Source organism: Emydura macquarii, unplaced genomic scaffold, assembly GCF_026122565.2.
Source record: "Emydura macquarii macquarii isolate MOO-44397 ecotype Brisbane River unplaced genomic scaffold, CSIRO-AGI_Emac_v2 contig_3175, whole genome shotgun sequence".
In the NCBI taxonomy this organism is placed as follows: domain Eukaryota; kingdom Metazoa; phylum Chordata; order Testudines; family Chelidae; genus Emydura; species Emydura macquarii.
In genome coordinates, this window is record NW_027133312.1 from 28,623 (window position 1) to 45,951 (window position 17,329).

Below are 17,329 nucleotides of genomic sequence, written 5' to 3' on the forward strand. Positions count from 1 at the left end.
TTAACATTAAATTCCTAGTTTCTAATTTACATAAAGACTCGAAAAATGTCTTCATGCTCATCGCTCCCATTTTCCAGAACATTTCGTCAAAATTAAAACTGCCCTCGTCAGCTCCAGCATTACAAGCAAAGAGTGTTGAGTTATTGAATTTGAAATGGATAGGGTTGCCTTTAGCATCTTTAGCACAAGGGACATCAGAGGTTTTAATGGCCTCCAGAACAGGGGGTGTCTGTCCATCTGCAAAGGTGATCAGGATTTGTATATTGTCTTTTATATCCTTCCCAAAAATGGAGAGCACTGAGTCAAACACGTACTTCTGGGCATGTGTCAAACGAGCGAGTGAGGCCTGGACTACAAAGCAGACAGCGTCTATGTGATCAATGGCCTCTGGGGTGGAGAAAAACGCCCGAATTTGCCTTGTTATCTCTTTGTCATGGTCTATCCCTCTGGTGTCACCAAATCCTGGAGTGTCTATTATAGTCAGGGAGTAGGGGACTTGGAAGCCCTTTTACGATTAACTTCATAGGCAGTCACTTCGGACGTCTGGCTCTCAGCTTGGCTTCTATTCGTAATTTCATGGATTAGTTTGAACCTGAATTCATCTTTCCATTGCACACCCAGGACATAGTTGATCATCCCATTGATGAGTGTAGTCTTTCCTGACCCAGTTGCACCCATCACCATGATGACTTTGTTAGGGATCTGTAGGTTTACTGTTCCCAGGCTATACTTCAGGTAATTTGCCGTAGAATCGAACATTGCCTTCTTTACTGGAAGTGCATAAACTGAGGGTTGCCCTTTTTCTATCAGAGTGCTCTTCTTGAAGAAATCTTGTGCTAGTGTCCTTAATTCTTCTCCTGATGTTGAAATTGATCCCTCCTCACCTGGGTCACTCACAGCTCCATCCGCACACACAGCCGACACCCGGAATCTGTAGGGTGTCTGAGGCCTCAGTCCGTCAATAGTACAGAACTCTGTTCTCTTTTTTGTCCTTCGTTCCAGCCATTTGTCTTTCCCCTCCTGACTCGTATCTCCTGCCTCCTCTTTATATTCCACCTTGAACTCCCTTATACTGACTCCATCTCCAATGACACTTGGACTCTGCCAGGTGAGGGCGATGACTGATGAATCTACAGTAGTTTTTTCTGGCTTCCCAGGAGGGCTGGTAGGAAGAGTCTTCACGGTACCACTCACGTCGCTGCTCTCGCTGAGCCCTGGTTTGCTCACTGCAGCGTATCGGAACTGGTACTCGGTGTTTGCACGTAGCCCGGTTACTGTGAAGGTCTCTTGTTCGTTATTTACATTCACAGTTGTCCATTTCTCCTGCCCTGCAATTCTGTACTCTGCCCGATAGCCGGATATCTCAGCCCTTCCATAGGCTGCTGGGTTAAACGTGAGCTGCACACGGTCATGTCCGATTCCATCAATCAGGGCAGGAAGAGGCTTTGATGGAGGCACAAAGCTGGTGCTGACCAGCTCTCTGTTTTCATACAGGTAAATGGAAACTCCGGGATTGTCCTTGTCTGGAACAGAGGCCACAATGAACTGGGTCTTCCCATTAGATTTATTGACACAAGAAAAGTCAGAGAAGGACTTTACGGCTTGTCGTGCTTTTCTTCTGATCTCTTCTTCCTCAAACCACTGTTTGGATTTTGGTTTCTCCCAGGCAGAACTGGCTAATGCTGGATCATGAGTTTTCTTCAGAAATTGTCTCCGCAGCCAAAGGTCCAATTCTGATAAATAGGATTCCTCGTTATGCAATGAAGTGAGTACAAGAGAGACAACGAAGTCATGCCTGGGGCTGAGAACTATTCGTTGTAGTTCGCTCCGGGAGGATACGACTTCCACCCCCTCTAGATCAGCCAGGTAGGAATTGACAAAATCCATCTCTTCCTCTTTCTTACCCAGAAATTCATTGAGTAGCTGGGCAGCGAATGGCGACTGCTTCTTGTTGGTTATAATGTCCACCAGGTCCCCTTCCTCTGCTCCGCCGCCCCGGATAGCGGGCAAGGTTCTTGCTAGCTCTTTTTGGAAGGTCTGTCTGTGTTGTTTACACAGATCTCTGAATTGCTGGATTTTCCTCTTGATCTCGGGGAAGGCCATAGCAGTTCTGTCCCTCACCATGTCGTTGCACCAGACGTCGCACTCCGTCAGGTGCTCCATGTCACTTTGAACATCGTTAATCAGCACCGAGCTGATCTCGCGCACTAGCTGAGCGGCTCTGGAATCCAGCAGGCTCAGTGGGTACAGCCAGACTCGCACTGGTACGGCATTTTCACCAGAGACTCCAAGCCGCTTAGGGAGAGTGGAGTAAACTTCCATGGCATCATGATAAGTAACCGGGTTGTTCTCAAGAGCAAAATCGCCATAGAATTTGCAACGGAATTTTTCAGTTTTTTCTTCTTCCTTGTTCTTCTTCTCCCCAGACACCTCTGCTCCTCCAGAAACCTTTGGTATTTTTTCTACCATCAGTTTCATGTTTCCCTCTATCTCTCCCACACTCTCTGATGAAGAGACCGCCCGGTCAAACAGAAAGAAAGCCTGAGCCCCGTACAGCACAGCTGTGACCACATGGGTGGCCGTACCTTGGTCAAATACAACAGGATAAACGATGTTCTCAGGCCCCAAGTGGTTCATGGTCAGCTGCTCAAACCTATGTGTCACTGAGTAATGGAGAACCACTCGAGCATGATGTTTTGATTTCTTGGTATCATTTAAAAATGCTGCAGATCCACCTACTTCCACCATCCCCCCCAGGACACTGGCCTTCAAGGACGCAGACAGACTGAGGGCAGAGGCCTTGTCTTCAACGGTGTCAGATGCAATGATCTGGAATTCATTCCTGTGCTTTAGCATTGTCTGCACGTCTCTCTTAAGAGCCTCATTGCCCCACAAAGTGATACCTGGAAAATTCCACAGGAGCACAGAATCAGTGATCACCGGAGAGGATACGAAACTGTTCCAATTGCATTAAATAAAATTATTTCAAATTAAAAATACATCATGAGCAACAAAATACCAGCACTGAGGACTCAAATCACTGTGCCCTGACATCTGACCCTCTGTTAGAATCTGTCTGTCCATCTCATAGACTCGTAGACTTTAAAGCCAGAAGGGTCCATCGTGATCATCTAGTCCGACCTACTGCACAATGCAGGTCACAGAATCTCACCCACCCACTCCCGTAATAGACCATTGCCTCTGGCTGAGTTATTGATGTCTTGAGATATTGATGTAAAGAGTTAATCTGCCATTTACTCTAGTCCAAACCAACAGTGTCCTGTGCCCCAAACTGCAGAGGAAGGCAAAAAACCCAGGGTCTCTGCCAATCTGACCTGGTGGAAAATTCCTTCCCGACCCAAAGTATGTCAGTCAGTTGGACCTTGAGCCTGTCAGCAAGACTCACCAGCCAGACAGCTGGGAAAGAATTCTCTGTAGTAACTCAGGGCCCACCCCGTCTAGTGCCCCATCTCCAGCCGTTGGAGATACTTGCCACTAGCAGTGGCAGATTAGAGGCAATCTCATCATATCAACCCCTCCATGAATTAATCAAACTCAGTCTCAAAACAAGCTCGGTTTTCACCCCCAACCATCTCCCTACCTGGCTGTCTGTGTGATAATGTTCTAACTGTCTGTTACCTCATTCACCCCCTCCTCCACCTCCACTGTTCTCCTCTCTCTGCTGCATCTTGTCACCATCCAGATTTTAAGCTCTTTAGGGCAGGGGCTGCCTTTTTACTGTGTATAGCGACAGTGGCTTGTAATGGGGCCCTGATCCTTTACTGGGGTCCAGGGGTGCTACTGCCACACCAATAACAATAATCAATACACTGTATTATCATTATTATGAAGGCACCGATCACCATGGTGTCCAAGTGCAAGTGTCAGGATCACATCAGCATTAGTGAGAGTTGTGTCGTGCCGGGTGTGCGCACCACTAGTTTAGAGAGCAAGGTGCAGAGTGCACTGACCATCTGCTGAAGTGTGAAGAAGTGTTTTTGTTCAGTGAGAGGAAATTTAATCTGAGTTTACTTGAAACATTCTTTTCTTCAAGTCAGGAAGGTCACAGATCTGCTACGCTGGGCACGTCTGCACTTGCAGCGGGGGTGTCATTCCCAGCTGGAAGAAGGAATTCCCAGTTTCAGGAGGGAGCCTGCTCAGTGCTACTGCACTACAAACAGAGTGCAGCCCTGGCGGCACGAGGGAAGGGCTAGCTTCCCCACGCACGTACCCAGCCGAGATGCTAGGTGTGTACTGAAGACGGCTAGCCCCTCCCACCCTCCCACTGTCACAGCTACGCTCTTATAAAGCTACCTCAATCAGAGCTAGCGTGTGTATGTCTGCTCCAGATGGGAACCACACCCCCAATTCCAGTGTGGACATACCTGAGGGGCCTTCAGCCAGCCTGCAGTGGGGGCCGACCCAGACCTGTCAGCCACAGGCAGAAGGGAAGTGCCAGCCCTGAATCACAGAATCAGGGGAGAATATCCCTGCATGGAGAACAAAAGATTTGTATGCCAGTTTCCCATCTCTGAATCTGGATGATCCTTTTGTTTCCAGGAAGAGCTGGGTGTGTGGACCTTGTTATTCACAGGAAATTCAGATAAACCTTCCTGTTCTTCATGATGGTAAATAACGTCACAGAGCTGTTACAGTGGGATTTTCAGGATGGGAAGCAAGATCATCATTTAACTATGAACACACTCCACCTTCCCCTGACTGGAGCACTACAGCCTCACGCAGCCTTGATGGAGTTCAAATAGGGGCAGGGAGCAGGCTGATAGAATCATAGAGTTGGAAGGGACCTCAGGAGGTATCTAGTCCTACCCCCTGCTCAGAGCATGACTAACCTCAGCTAAAACATCCCAGCCAGGGTTTTGTCAAGCCACAGCTTAAAAACCTCTAAAGATAGAGATTCCACCACCTCCCTAGGTAACCCATTCCAGTGCTTCACCACCCTCTTAGTGAAAAACATTTTCCTAATGTCCAACCTAGACCTCCCCCACTTCAACTTGAGACCGTTGCTCCTTGTTCTGTCATCTGCCACCACTGAGAACAGCCTAGCCCCATCCTCCCTGGAACCGCCTTTCAGGTAGTTGAAGGCTGCTATCAAATCCCCCCTCACTCTTCTCTTCTGCAGACTATACAAGCCTAGTTCCCTCAGCCTCTGCCCGTAAATCTTGTGCTCCAGCCCCCTAATCATTGATTACCCAAGGCTGAGCTCTGTGGCCTCGTGGAGGCAGAATCAGGGCAGTTGCCCAAAGAAACCTGAATGTCTGAATGTGCAGAAATCCTCCTTTTCTCCTAACGAGAACAGACAACGCTGGGGAGACTTGATCCGTAGCTTGGACATTCTCACATCCAAATGAACAATTAATGTCTGTGTTTCACTTGCATTAACTAACGTGGTTGTTATGTCATCAGCTTTGTAGCATAAATTGGATCTCAGACAAGTGTAGAATAAATTCTGCCAGGTGACATCTACCTGAAGTCCAGCAGAGGGCTAAACACCTCATCTGAGTATCCATTTTCTATTTAACAGCTACCAGCGAGGACTGCCCTGTCTGCTCCTGGTTGGAAGGCTGGCCCATGTGATAGCAGATCTCCTCTACAAGGCAGAGGCAGCTGAAGACAGATACTGAATTGACCAGGCCTGAGAATCTGTCTCTTTAGCTAGCAGGTTGGAATCAGTGTCGCTGCTGCTCTTTCCCATGACCCTGGGAGCAGAGAGCAAGGAGCAGAGCCCTTGGCAGACAGTGTAAGAGACCATCCTTCACCTGGGATTCCAATGTCAGAGTGCACTGAGACCCTGGGAAGGTCACAAGGCACTTTGACCATTTTGTCTCTGGAAGCGAAAACAGTCATTGGCCTGCAAAAGTGACTAACAGTGAGTGAGGATTTTAACAGCTGCAGGCTCCACTCTGATCTAATGGCTGCTGCTAAACCAGGCCGTCCCGTTGTTCATCGTCTCTCTGGTGCACACTGTGACAGGAAATTTTGCTGTGCCCAGGAGAGGAGAAGTTGAGTTTCTCTCTGGTGGGGGCTGATCTTGTTCTTCCTGATTTGTGCAAACGTCAGTCTCGTGCCTTGGGGTTTTAATTAATTGTGTTTTATTTTATAGCTCTGGTTGTGGCAGCCCCTTCTCCTCTCCCCCCTGAAAAGGCAAGAGGCTTCCCCTTGTCTGAGCTTTTAATTAGTTGACTGAGGGGACTGGCCCCAAAGGCCTCGTACTGCACCCTGTGCTGTCAGCAGCGCCTGTGCTGAGCCTGGGGCTCCCCACCCACACAACATGAGGGGGAGGCAGCTGGGCTGTGCACCACGCAGAAGGGGAAGCAGAGCTGGAGCCAAAAGGCAGACGGACCCTGGGGCAGACTGGGACACAGGTGGGCAAATGCTAGCCAGAACTTTTAAATTAAACCTGAGAGCTTTCCGCAGGAGAACTCTGCAGCAGGGCCGTTCTGCTGAAGCTGCCTGAAGGGGAGGAGGCAGAATGTAACTGAAGGGCTTTGCACAGGCAAGACACCCCCATCAGCCAGTGACTGGGAGGTCTGGTTTATCGGCCGAAGACACGAGCAGGCTGAAGACCCATCGTTCCAGATCTGTGGACCTCAGCCTGATGAAGAAATCCAGGATACAATGAACAGGAATGTTGGGCTGTATTGCCAGGATTATAGATGCTGCAAAAATGAGGGTAGAAAAATCAGACTGGTTTGTCCTGTAAAATCCTGACAAATTAAGCGTGCGTGTTTTGAAAAACTACGTTAAAATGAAAAATCCACCCGAGAATGGAAATGCAAAAACAATGCTGGAATAATGGCATCCTCCACCCTGCCCTGTTCTATGGAGCCATTACATTAAATATGGGTCTGCCATAAAGATAAGAAGCTGTGCTGACATGTGCTTATGGAGAGATGGTCCTTTGGCCATTCCATAGTTTATAAAGGAAGATGGTTCCAGGCTTAAATGCTATTTTATCGCTCCTCTAAATGTAGCTTGTAAAATTCCCAGATTGACTTCAAGAAAAAGGGTGAATTTTTCTGCAAAGTTTGAATAAAACTCAGCCTGATGTTTGTGAGATACAGGCCTTAGAAATTATCCTGGTCTGGAATTTGGACGTCTGTCCAAGGCTTTTTGTCTAGCTCAGATGTAGCTTGTTGCTGCCCCTCAGAACGTTCCATGTAGTTAAACATCCCTGAAAACGCAGGCTCCGGCTGTACTGGAGCAGAACAGATCGTCATTCAGCAAAGTTATGAATATTTTGTTGTGAATAGGTCTGGGCCCAATCCTGCTACAACCAATTTCAATGAGAATTATGGGCCCAATCCTGCTTCTGCTGCGCTACGCTCCCATTTACGCCAGTGGAGTTCTTTGTCCCTGATGTCAGGGGAGTGGAATCGGGCACTTTGTCTCGTGGAGCAGCAGCAGTAGTTGCTCCATAGTTAAAGCTGAAACAAGCTTCCCATTATGAGACTGATTTTCAATCCGATATCCCAGAAACGGCCAGGCACTCTGCGAGCCAAATCACCTCATTGCTACCTCGTTCTCCTCACATCCTCTGTTGTCTCCTGCCTTTGTCTCTTGACTTAGATTGTCGGCTCTTTGGGGCAGGGACTGTCTCTTTGTTCTGTTTGTGCAGTGCCCAGTGTAATGGGACCTGGCCTGTGGGTGCTACCACAGCACAAATAACACCTACAATTAATGTCTGTTTTAGTTAACTCCCCCAGTTCTCCCTGCTCCATCCACATGCAGTGTCTTGTCGCACTCCGAGGAGCTGAGCTCCCTGGGCAGGGAGTCACTTTTTACTGCCGGCTTGTGCAGTGTCTGGCCCAAAGGGGCCTGATCCTTGCCAGGAGCCTCTTGGCCTTACTGCAGTGCAGACACTAAACACACTTACCCTGGGTGAAAGGCTGCAGGGAAACATTTTCTGGGAAGTTTGGCAACAAGCAGAAAAAACAGTGTTTTAAAATGACAGTTTCTGAGAACTGCACCTGACGTCCTGTTTCAAAATAAATTCCTAACTTGTTTGGTTCATCTTTGCTCCAGGATGGCTAGGCCAAGACACTCTGAATTTGTTCGTTGGTCAGGTTTAGGAGAAGTGATTTTGTGGGGGAGGGGAGAATGAGAAATATAAAATAAACTAATATTATCGTATTAGTTTTATACTCTACTAAGCTTCACACAAAGCTGGGCAGGGAGGGGAATTGACTATCTACACACTTCTATAACCTCACATGCGTTCATGTATTTATCCCTGCAACACCCGTTTCAGGTGGGGAAGGACCATTATTCCCTTTTCACAGATGGGGAACTGAGGCACAGAGAGACTAAGGGTGGAATCCACAGTGCAGCTTAAACTCCTGACTTCTATGAAGGCTCCTCATTTCCACTGATTTCAAATAGAAGTCAGAAGCCTAAGTTGCTTCATGGATTCCACCCTGCATGACCAGCCCGATAGCACACAGCGAGTTGGGGCAGACTGAGAATTTAAACCCAGGTCTCCTGCATGCCCCAGCAAGCTCCCCCTTGGACCAGCTTTTCTCTCAGACGTGGTACCCATTGCAGCAGGAACAGAGAGCCCAGGAAGGTTCGGGAAGACGCTATGGAAATGTTATTCTTCTGCACATCAGTGAGCAAGGATTGGGACACTCACCATCTTGCTTTGCTGCTTGGAGCAGACCTCAGATTATCCAAGTCACTACAAATGGCTTGTTTGACATTTCTCAAGCTGCTCTTAGTGTTTCTTCCTAACAAACATGTAGGTTTTGTCTAAGCAGTGGAAGTTATTGCCTAATAAGTGTCTGGAAAATGCTTTCTGTCTAAGCACCCTTTAACCATTTCACTCCTGTTTCACTACATCCCAGTTTTAGATCTAACCAGTCACTTTCCTCTCTCACAGCTGCTGCCATCCCAAAGGAGCAAAGCCTGAACCAGGTTCTTCTGTTGAAAAGGCCCTGCAGGGTGGCTAAGTTGGCAAGTGGTCTGTAAACAACAGACACGAGTGGTGTTAGCTGCAAGTCTAAACATACCTGGTATGAGAGTGTCGCTCCGGCAGTCGTACAGCATCCCCAGCTGCAGAGGGCGGCCCAGGGCTGGCATCTCAATTGGACCTCCAGTGTAAGCCATGGTGGTAGCTGAGAGATTGATCCAGCCCTAAAACACACCAGCAGCACGGTTACAAACACAATGTGATCTCCTCCTACCTGTGTTCTCCAGTGTGAATTTCATCCCCCATGCTTCGAGCAGGGGGTGGGACTAAATGCCTCCTGAGGTCCCTTCCAACCCTAATCTATGATTCTCTGATTTCCAGACTGTTACAAATGAATACCATCGAGGGAAAGAGAAGGTCTATCCCTATGACAGCGAATCCATCCCATCCATAGACTATGCTGGACTCTTTACGGGATATACGTTTTTGGTTGCAATAGATGCCCATTCTAAGTGGCTTGAAATATTCCATATCGTAGGAAGGTTCAATGGCCTTCCTCTGAGCCTGGGCCCGTGGACGGGCCACAACAATCAGAGCAGACAGTGGAAGAGCCAGCAGGATAGTCTGCCTGGCAACCAAGGCCCCGGCTAGCGATAAGCCCCGCCAGCCGGCCAATCCGGCCACAGAGGGGTGGAGCCTCCGCCGGGGCTGGGAGTATGAAAAGCAGGCCCCGCAGGTCAGTAGGGAGCAGGCTGCCGCCAGAGACAGATGTGCCGTCCCACCGGCTGCAGCGAAGGCCTGAACCCAGCCGGGCCGCTGCCCTGAGTGAGTGCCTCCCATAGCAGAGGCACCGGGAACGGCTCAACCGACCAAGCCCCAAGGACTGGATAGAGCCTCTGGACCACAGCAACTGGCCTGAGTCTTCTGAGCCAGAGGGCTGGGAGATACCCTCCAAGGCAGGCCCTGACCTGGAGGAGCTGCCTGAGGACGAACCCCCGGAACCCTGTGACCTGGAGAAGTTGCCCTCTACAGAGGAACCTCAGGACCCCTGTGACTTAAAGGAGCTGCCCTTCACAGAGGAGCTCCGCACCTTGCCACGGTAGACGAGGAGGGACTAATGAGCCTGCCATTCACCATGTACCCCAGCGACTCCGGGGACCCGGCTGATACAGGTACCTGGGGATAGGGGGAGGAAGTGACCCAGGGACAGCCATAGCCATGGCTGAGACAGAGGTAAGGCCCCATCAGTGTGTTGCGGCAGGAGCCCCACCGACTCAGTGGCACCGCCTTTGCCACTGCTAGGGCCCTGGACTGGGACGCAGTGAAGTCGGGTGGGCCTGCGTCCCCCTTCCCTCCCCCCTTGTCCTCGTTGCCGAAGGAGTAATTACCGTCCCCTGCTCTACTGACCAGAGGACATGGCTTCTTGCCCACCCGCCAAGGGCCAGGGCACTAGACTGCTTGCTGGCCTGCCCTGCCAAGGGCCAGGAAATAGACTACTTGGCCATATGCCCTGCCTGGGACTAAAGCATGTATGGACAGGCTAACATTCCCCTTTTTGGAAGGTGCAGTGGCCTTCCTCCGAGCCTGGGCCCGAGGAACGGCCACAATGACGGGGCCAGACAGGACCCCGTGGTACACGTGGTGGAGAATGCAGGCACCCCCCTGACACCTAGGGGGACTGCCTGCACCGACGCTCTAGTGGAGTTCGGACGCTGACCTGTCCGACGATGGAGGCTGCCAAGCTCATCCAATGGTGGGCAGAGGCCCAAAAGCAGCTGCAAGCAGCCCAACTGCAACGGCAGCAGCAACTACTACAGACTTTGTGCACCCAGCAACAGCAGCTGCTCCGGGACCTGGGGGCCCAGCAGCTGGAGCTGCAGCGGCGGTTGATGCAGCAGCTGGGTGCCTGGCTACGCCCATTTGCAGGGCCAGACAAACCTCTAGAGGGACTCAGGGGCCCGGGCCCACGCTTTGCCAATGGCCCACTGGGACCCCTACGCCCTCCATATCCAACCCTGAACTGTACGTGCAGCATAGTATACGCCGGAGAGGGGCAGACCTGGGGGCCCTCTGGCCTTAAGACAACAATCACGGTCAGCCTAGCCGGGAGACGGGTCAAGGCCCTAGTCGACTCCGGGTGTGGACAGACCCTCATCCTACGGGGTCTGGTCCCCGAGGACGGGAAGACTCTGGGTAAAGTCAGTCTGCGTTGCATCCATGGGGACCTGCGGTTCTACCCTACCATGCCGGGCCCCCTCTCCATAGGACCACAGACCTGTGTACTGTCCGTAGGGCTGGTGCCCCAGTGCCCTACCCGGTGATCCTCATCCGGGACTGGCCCGACTTCGCAGAGGTCCTCCAATAGGCAGGTAACGCCGAGGACCCCGATGCAGGGGCCTCAGGAGAAGGGACCACAGGAACCCCAGACCCACCGGGGGGCGAGGACCAACTGGACCACACCTATGAACCGACCACAGAAACAGAGGAACCAGGAGAAGGGACAGTCCCAACTGATGAGGACCCGCCACCCTTGGATGACCCCATGGCTGACTTTTGCCAGGGCCAGAGGGAGGACCCCACCCTCAGCTGGGCTTACGAACAGCTGTCGGCGGTAGATGGGGTCATAACCAATCCCCAACGAGCTGCCCAGTGGCCTCAATTTGAGCTATGGCAGGACTGGCTTTACCACCTGGAGAGAGACCCACAGACTCAGAAGTCCCACGCTCAGCTCATGATGCCCCGACTGCACCGTAAGGCTGTTCTAAGGTTGGCCCACAACATCCCGGCTGCAGGACACTTAGGTGTGGACAAGACCCTAGCCCAAGTCCTCTCCCGATTTTATTGGCCAGGCGTACACCGGGAGGTCCGGAACTACTGCACCTCCTGCCCTGAATGCCAACGAGTAGCATCGGCTGGAGTCCTGTGGGCACCTCTTGTCCCCATCCCCGTGGTCAGGATGCCCTTCGAACGGGTGGCCGTAGACCTGGTGGGGCCCTAGAAAGGAGTGTGGCCGGGTTTTGCTACCTCCTGGTCCTAGTCGACTACACCACCCACTTCCCCGAGGCCATCCCCTTGAGGAATGCCACCCCCCGGACAGTGGTCAGTGAACTCATCAAGGTGTTTGCCCAAGTAGGGCTCTCCTGGGAGCTGCTAACTGACCAGGGGACCAACTTCACCTGCCAGTTGCTACAAGAGGTGTGCACCATCCTCAGGATCCGGAAACTCCAGACCTCCGTTTATCATCCCCAAACCAACGGCCTGGTTGAGCGGTTTAATCGCACGCTAAAACACAGGCTGCGAAAGTTCCCGACAAAGGACCTGCGGTGGTGGGACCAATTAATCACACCCTTACTCCTCGCCATCTGAGAGGTCCCGCAGGCCTCCATGCAGTTTTCTCCATTCAAGCTATTGTATGGCCATCAACCCTGGGGGATCCTAAACTTAATGAAAGAACACTGGGAGCAGGCCCCGTCACCATCTCAGAGGATGCTCCAATACATGCTCGCTCTGCAAGAAAACCTCCGCCAAGCTGGGGTGTTGGCCCAGGAAAACCTTCAAGCCGCCCAGCAGAGACAGGCCCAGTCCTATAACCGGGGAGCCCGAACCCGATCTTTCGAGCCTGGCGACTGGGTCCTGGTGCTGCTGCCGTCCGTGGAGTCCAAGCTGGTTGCCAGATGGCAGGGACCTTATGAGGTCCTCAGGTCCATTGGACCCATGAATTACTAGATCCGCCAACCCGACCAGCGAAAAAGGAAACAGGTATACCATGTGAACCTGTTGAAACCCTGGTGGGAAAGGGAGGAACTCTTGATTAACCCGCACCCCCTAGACCCAGAGCTGGGCCCACTGATACCCAAACAGGAGGAGCCGGGAGAACCCCAACTCAGGGGCACCCTGAGTGGGTCCCAGCTACGACAGGCCAGGCACCTGATTGAGACCTTCGCTACCACCTTTACTGCCACTCCTGGAAAGACCGACCAGGTATACCATGTCATAGAGACTCAACCTAGTAAGGTCGTGCGGACGGGGGCACATTCCAAGCGGCGGTAGAAGAGGAGGTCCAGGCCATGTTATGCCTGGGAGTCATCGAGCCGCCAACGAGTGAGTGGAGGAGTCCGGTGGTACTAGTGCCCAAGCCCGATGGCTCCCGGCACTTTTGCATCGACTTTCGGCGGGTCAATGAGATCTCCAAGTTTGATGCCTACCCCATGCCTTGCATTGACGAGCTCCTAGACCGGCTTGGAGAGGCCCAATACTTTTCCACTCTCGACCTTACAAAGGGGTATTGGCAGATCCTCCTAGAAGCGCGCTCGTGTGAGAAAACAGTCTTTGCGACACCTAGAGGCCTGTGTCATTTTATCCAAATGCCCTTCGGACTACATGGGGCTCCCGCGACCTTCCAGAGGCTGATGGATCAGCTTCTGACCCCCCACATAAACTACGCCGCTGCCTACTTGGACGATGTCGTTGTCATCCATAGTCGAGACTGGGGCGGCCACATCAACCAAGTGGCCGCCGTGCTGAGCACCCTCCACGACGCAGGCTTGACCACCAACCTGTGAAAATGCCACATCGGGTGGCAAGAGACTACATACCTGGGCTATACACTGGGCCAAGGGACCCTGCGACCCCTAATTATCAAGGTGCAAGCTCTGCGAGAATACACTTGACCGACCACCAAGAAACAGGTCAGACAGTTTCAAGGGTTGGCTGGATACTATCGGCAGTTTGTGCCGAGCTTTGCCACCCTCGCAGCACCCCTTATGGACACCTTGCGGAAGGACCAACTGCTCCACATCCAGTGGACCTCGGAACGGGACCGAGCCTTCGAAGCGCTCAAAGAGGCCCTTATGTCACGAGCCCGTCCTCCACAACCCGGACTTTACTCGGTCATTCGTAGTACAAACTGACGCCTTGGCCGTTGGGCTGGGGGCCGTAGTGACACAGGTATTCAGCGTGGAAGAGCACCCCATCCTCTACCTAAGCAACCAGCTATTTCCCCGTGAGGAGTGTTATGCAACGGTGGACAAAGAGGCGCTAGCCGTGAAGTGGGTCCTGGAAGTGCTACACTACTGGCTGCTGGGAAGCCCCTTCACTGTGGAAACGGACCACACCCCCTCCGCTGTCTACAACGTATGAAAGATACCAACGCACGAGTGATGCAGTGGTACCTTGCCCTGCAGCCATTCGCCTTTACCGTTGAACACTGTGCAGGGCGGGACCATGCCAACGCGGATGCCTTATCCTGGATGGACCCATCTGAGCCGGGCAACCTCGGAGACTGGGGTCTGGACTTGATGGGGGGTGTCTGTAGGAAGGTGCAGTAACCTTCCTCTTAGTCTGAGCCCAAGGAAAGGTCACAACAATCAGAGCGGACAGTGGAAGAGCCGGCAGGCCAGTCTGCCCAGCAACCAGGGCGCCGGCTAGCAATAGGCCCCGCCGGCTAGCCAAAGCAGGCCCCGCAGGTCAGTAGGGAGCAAGCTGCCGCCAGAGACAGACGTGCCGTCCCGCTGGCTGCAGCGAATGCCTGAACCCAGCTGGGCCGCTGCCCTGAGTGAGCGCCTCCCGTAGCAGAGGCGCCAGGAACAGCCCAACCAACCAAGCCCTAAGGACTGGATAAGACCCTCGGGGCCCCTTGATTGGACCAGGCTACCGAGCCCCAAGGACTAGATAGGGCCTCTGGGCCCCAGCAACTGGCCCGAGCCCCCTGAGCCAGAGGGCTGAGAGATACCCTCCGAGGCAGGCCCTGACCTGGAGGAGCTGCTTAACGCCGAACCCTCAGAACCCTGTGACCTGGAGGAGTTGCCCTCTGCAGAGGAGCCCCCGCCTTGCCACCAGTAGATGAGGAGGGACTAGTGAGCCTGCTGCGGGCCGTGTACCCCAGCGACCCCGAGGACCCGGCTGATACAGGTACTTGGGGATATGAGGAGGAAGTGGCCCAGGGACAGCCATAGCCATGGCTGAGACCGACGTAAGGCCCCATCAGTGTGTTGCGGCAGGAGCCCCGCCGACTCAGTGGCACCGCCTTTGCCACTGCTAGGGCCCTGGGCTGGGACGCAGTGAAGTCGGGTGGGCCTGCGTCCCCCTTCCCTCCCCCCTTGTCCTCGTCACCCGAGGAGTGATTACCGTCCCCTGCTCTACTGACCAGAGGACACGGCTTCTTGCCCACCCTGTCAAGGGCTGGGGCACTAGACTGCCTGCTTGCCCGCCTTGCCAAGGGCCGGGCAATAGACTACTTGGCCATCCGCCCTGCCTGGGACTAAAGCGCGTACGGAGAGGCTAACGTTCCCCTTTTTGGAAGGTGCAGTGGCCTTCCTCTGAGCCTGGGCCCGAGGAAGGGCCACAATGACGGGGCCAGACAGGACCCCATGGTACACATATGAATTCAGCTAGTTCAGGGCAGGGCTAAAGAATTAGACTGTTTTTATACGGTTCCTGAACAGACTGTGGCAGGGGAACTCAATTCACATCCAAAGAATTTCAACTATTTGTCAAAAGAAATTATATCACACATGTCACGTGATCTCCATAGCATCCTGGCAGAAATGGGTTAGTGGAAAGGTTTATCCAAACATTCAAATGAGTGATTTGCACTGTGGTGTCAGATAAGGGTAGTTTCCAATGCAAGACTAAACTTTCTGGTAGCCAGTAGGAATGCAGAACATGCTTCTACAAATGAGACACCAGTGATGTTTTTTATGGGATATAATTTAAGGTTTCATCTGGACTTGTTAAAGTGGTGTTTCATAGAATCATGGGATTGGAATGGACCTTGAGAAGTCTTCTAGTCCAGTCCCCCACACTCATAGCAGGACTAAGTATTATCTAGACCAGGGGTTCTCAAACTTTATTTCGCTGGGACCCCCTTTGAAAATATTTCAGGAATCCTCCCCCAAAAAAGTGATGACCCCACCCATGCCATGTCACCCTTACCTGCATGCATGGGGGATGACAGCTCATGACCCCCAACCCCATAATAACCTCGCAACCCCCTGTTTGAGAACCCCTAATCTAGACCATCCCTGACAGGTGTTTGTTTCACCTGCTCTTAAAAACCTACAATAACAGAGATTCCACAACCTCTTTAGGCAATTTATTCCAGTGCTTTACTGCCTGGACAGTTAAACGAGTTTTTGTTAATGTCCAACCTAAACCGCTCTTGCTTCAATTTAAACCCATTGCTTCTTGTCATGTCCTCAGAGGTTAACAAGAACAATTATTCTATCTCTTCCTTCTAGCAGCCTTTCATGTACTTGAAAACTGTTATCATGTCCCCCCTTAGTCGTCTGTTCTCCATACTAAACAAACCCAGTTCTTTCAGTCTTTGCTCATAGATCATGTTTTCTAGATGTTTAATCATTTTTGTTGCTCTTCTCTGGACTTTCTTCAGTTTGTCCACATTTTTCCTGAAATGTGGTGCCCAGAACTGAACATAGTAGTCAAGTTGGGGCCTAATTCATGTGGAGTAGAGCAGAAGACTCACTTCTTCTTTCTTGCTTACAATACTCCTGGTAATACATCCCAGAATGATGTTTAGGGTTTTTTGCAACAGTGTTACACTGTTCAGTCATATTTAGTCTGTGATCCATTATGATCCCCAGATCCCTTTCCACAGTACAGCTCCTAGATAGCCATTTCCCATTTTGTATATGTGCAATTGATTGTTCTTTCGTAAGTGGAGTACTTTGCATTTGTCATTATTGAATTTCATCCTATTTACTTCGTGCCATTTCTCCAGTTTGTCCAGATCATTTTGAATTTTAATCTGATCCTCCAAAGCACTTGCAAGCTCTCTCAGCTTGGTATTGTCTGCAAACTTCATAAGTGCCATTACCTAAGTCACTGATGCCTGATGAAGATATTGAACAGAACCAGATCCCATTCAATATGCCCTTCAAGCTTGACTGTGAACCATTGTTAAATATTCTCTGGGAATCGTTTTCCAACCAGTTATGCATCCACATTACATTAGTTCCATCTAGGTTCTATTTCCCTAGTTTGTTTATGAGAAGGTCATGCGAGACAGTATCAAAAGCCTTATTAAAATCAAGATCTACCACTTCCCCCTATCCACAAGGCTTGTTACCCTGTGTGATGCTGTCTGGATTAGGAGTGACCATTTATAATATCATTGATATCAATATTGCAAAATTGCAATAGTTCATATGAGATACACCATGTCAGGTACCACTGGAAAGGTTATAATTTCCTAAGTATGATAATGTTGTTTGTGTATGTATCAGCTTTGTATTGTAAGGTATGGATATGTGTTATGTATCTGTATCCAAAAACTTGTGCTGTGCTACTGGGTTAAACTCCTAACAGATTAGCCTCAGCACTGTCCAGCCTGATCAAGGGCCAATCAAGGGCCATCAGCTATACAATGAGCTCAGGGAGAGAAGC

General features: G+C 51.3%; 1 protein-coding gene across 1 annotated transcript; it reads right to left on the reverse strand.

Moving 5' to 3' along the window:
* Positions 1–57: 57 nt before the first annotated feature.
* On the reverse strand, positions 58–9,123 carry LOC137142140 (verrucotoxin subunit beta-like). The gene is made up of 3 exons (XM_067531372.1): positions 9,027–9,123; positions 863–2,903; positions 58–175 (listed from the first exon to the last, which is right to left on the reverse strand). The coding sequence occupies exons 1-3, from the start codon at positions 9,121–9,123 to the stop codon at positions 58–60; spliced, it is 2,256 nt and encodes a 751-aa protein (XP_067387473.1).
* Positions 9,124–17,329: the final 8,206 nt, after the last annotated feature.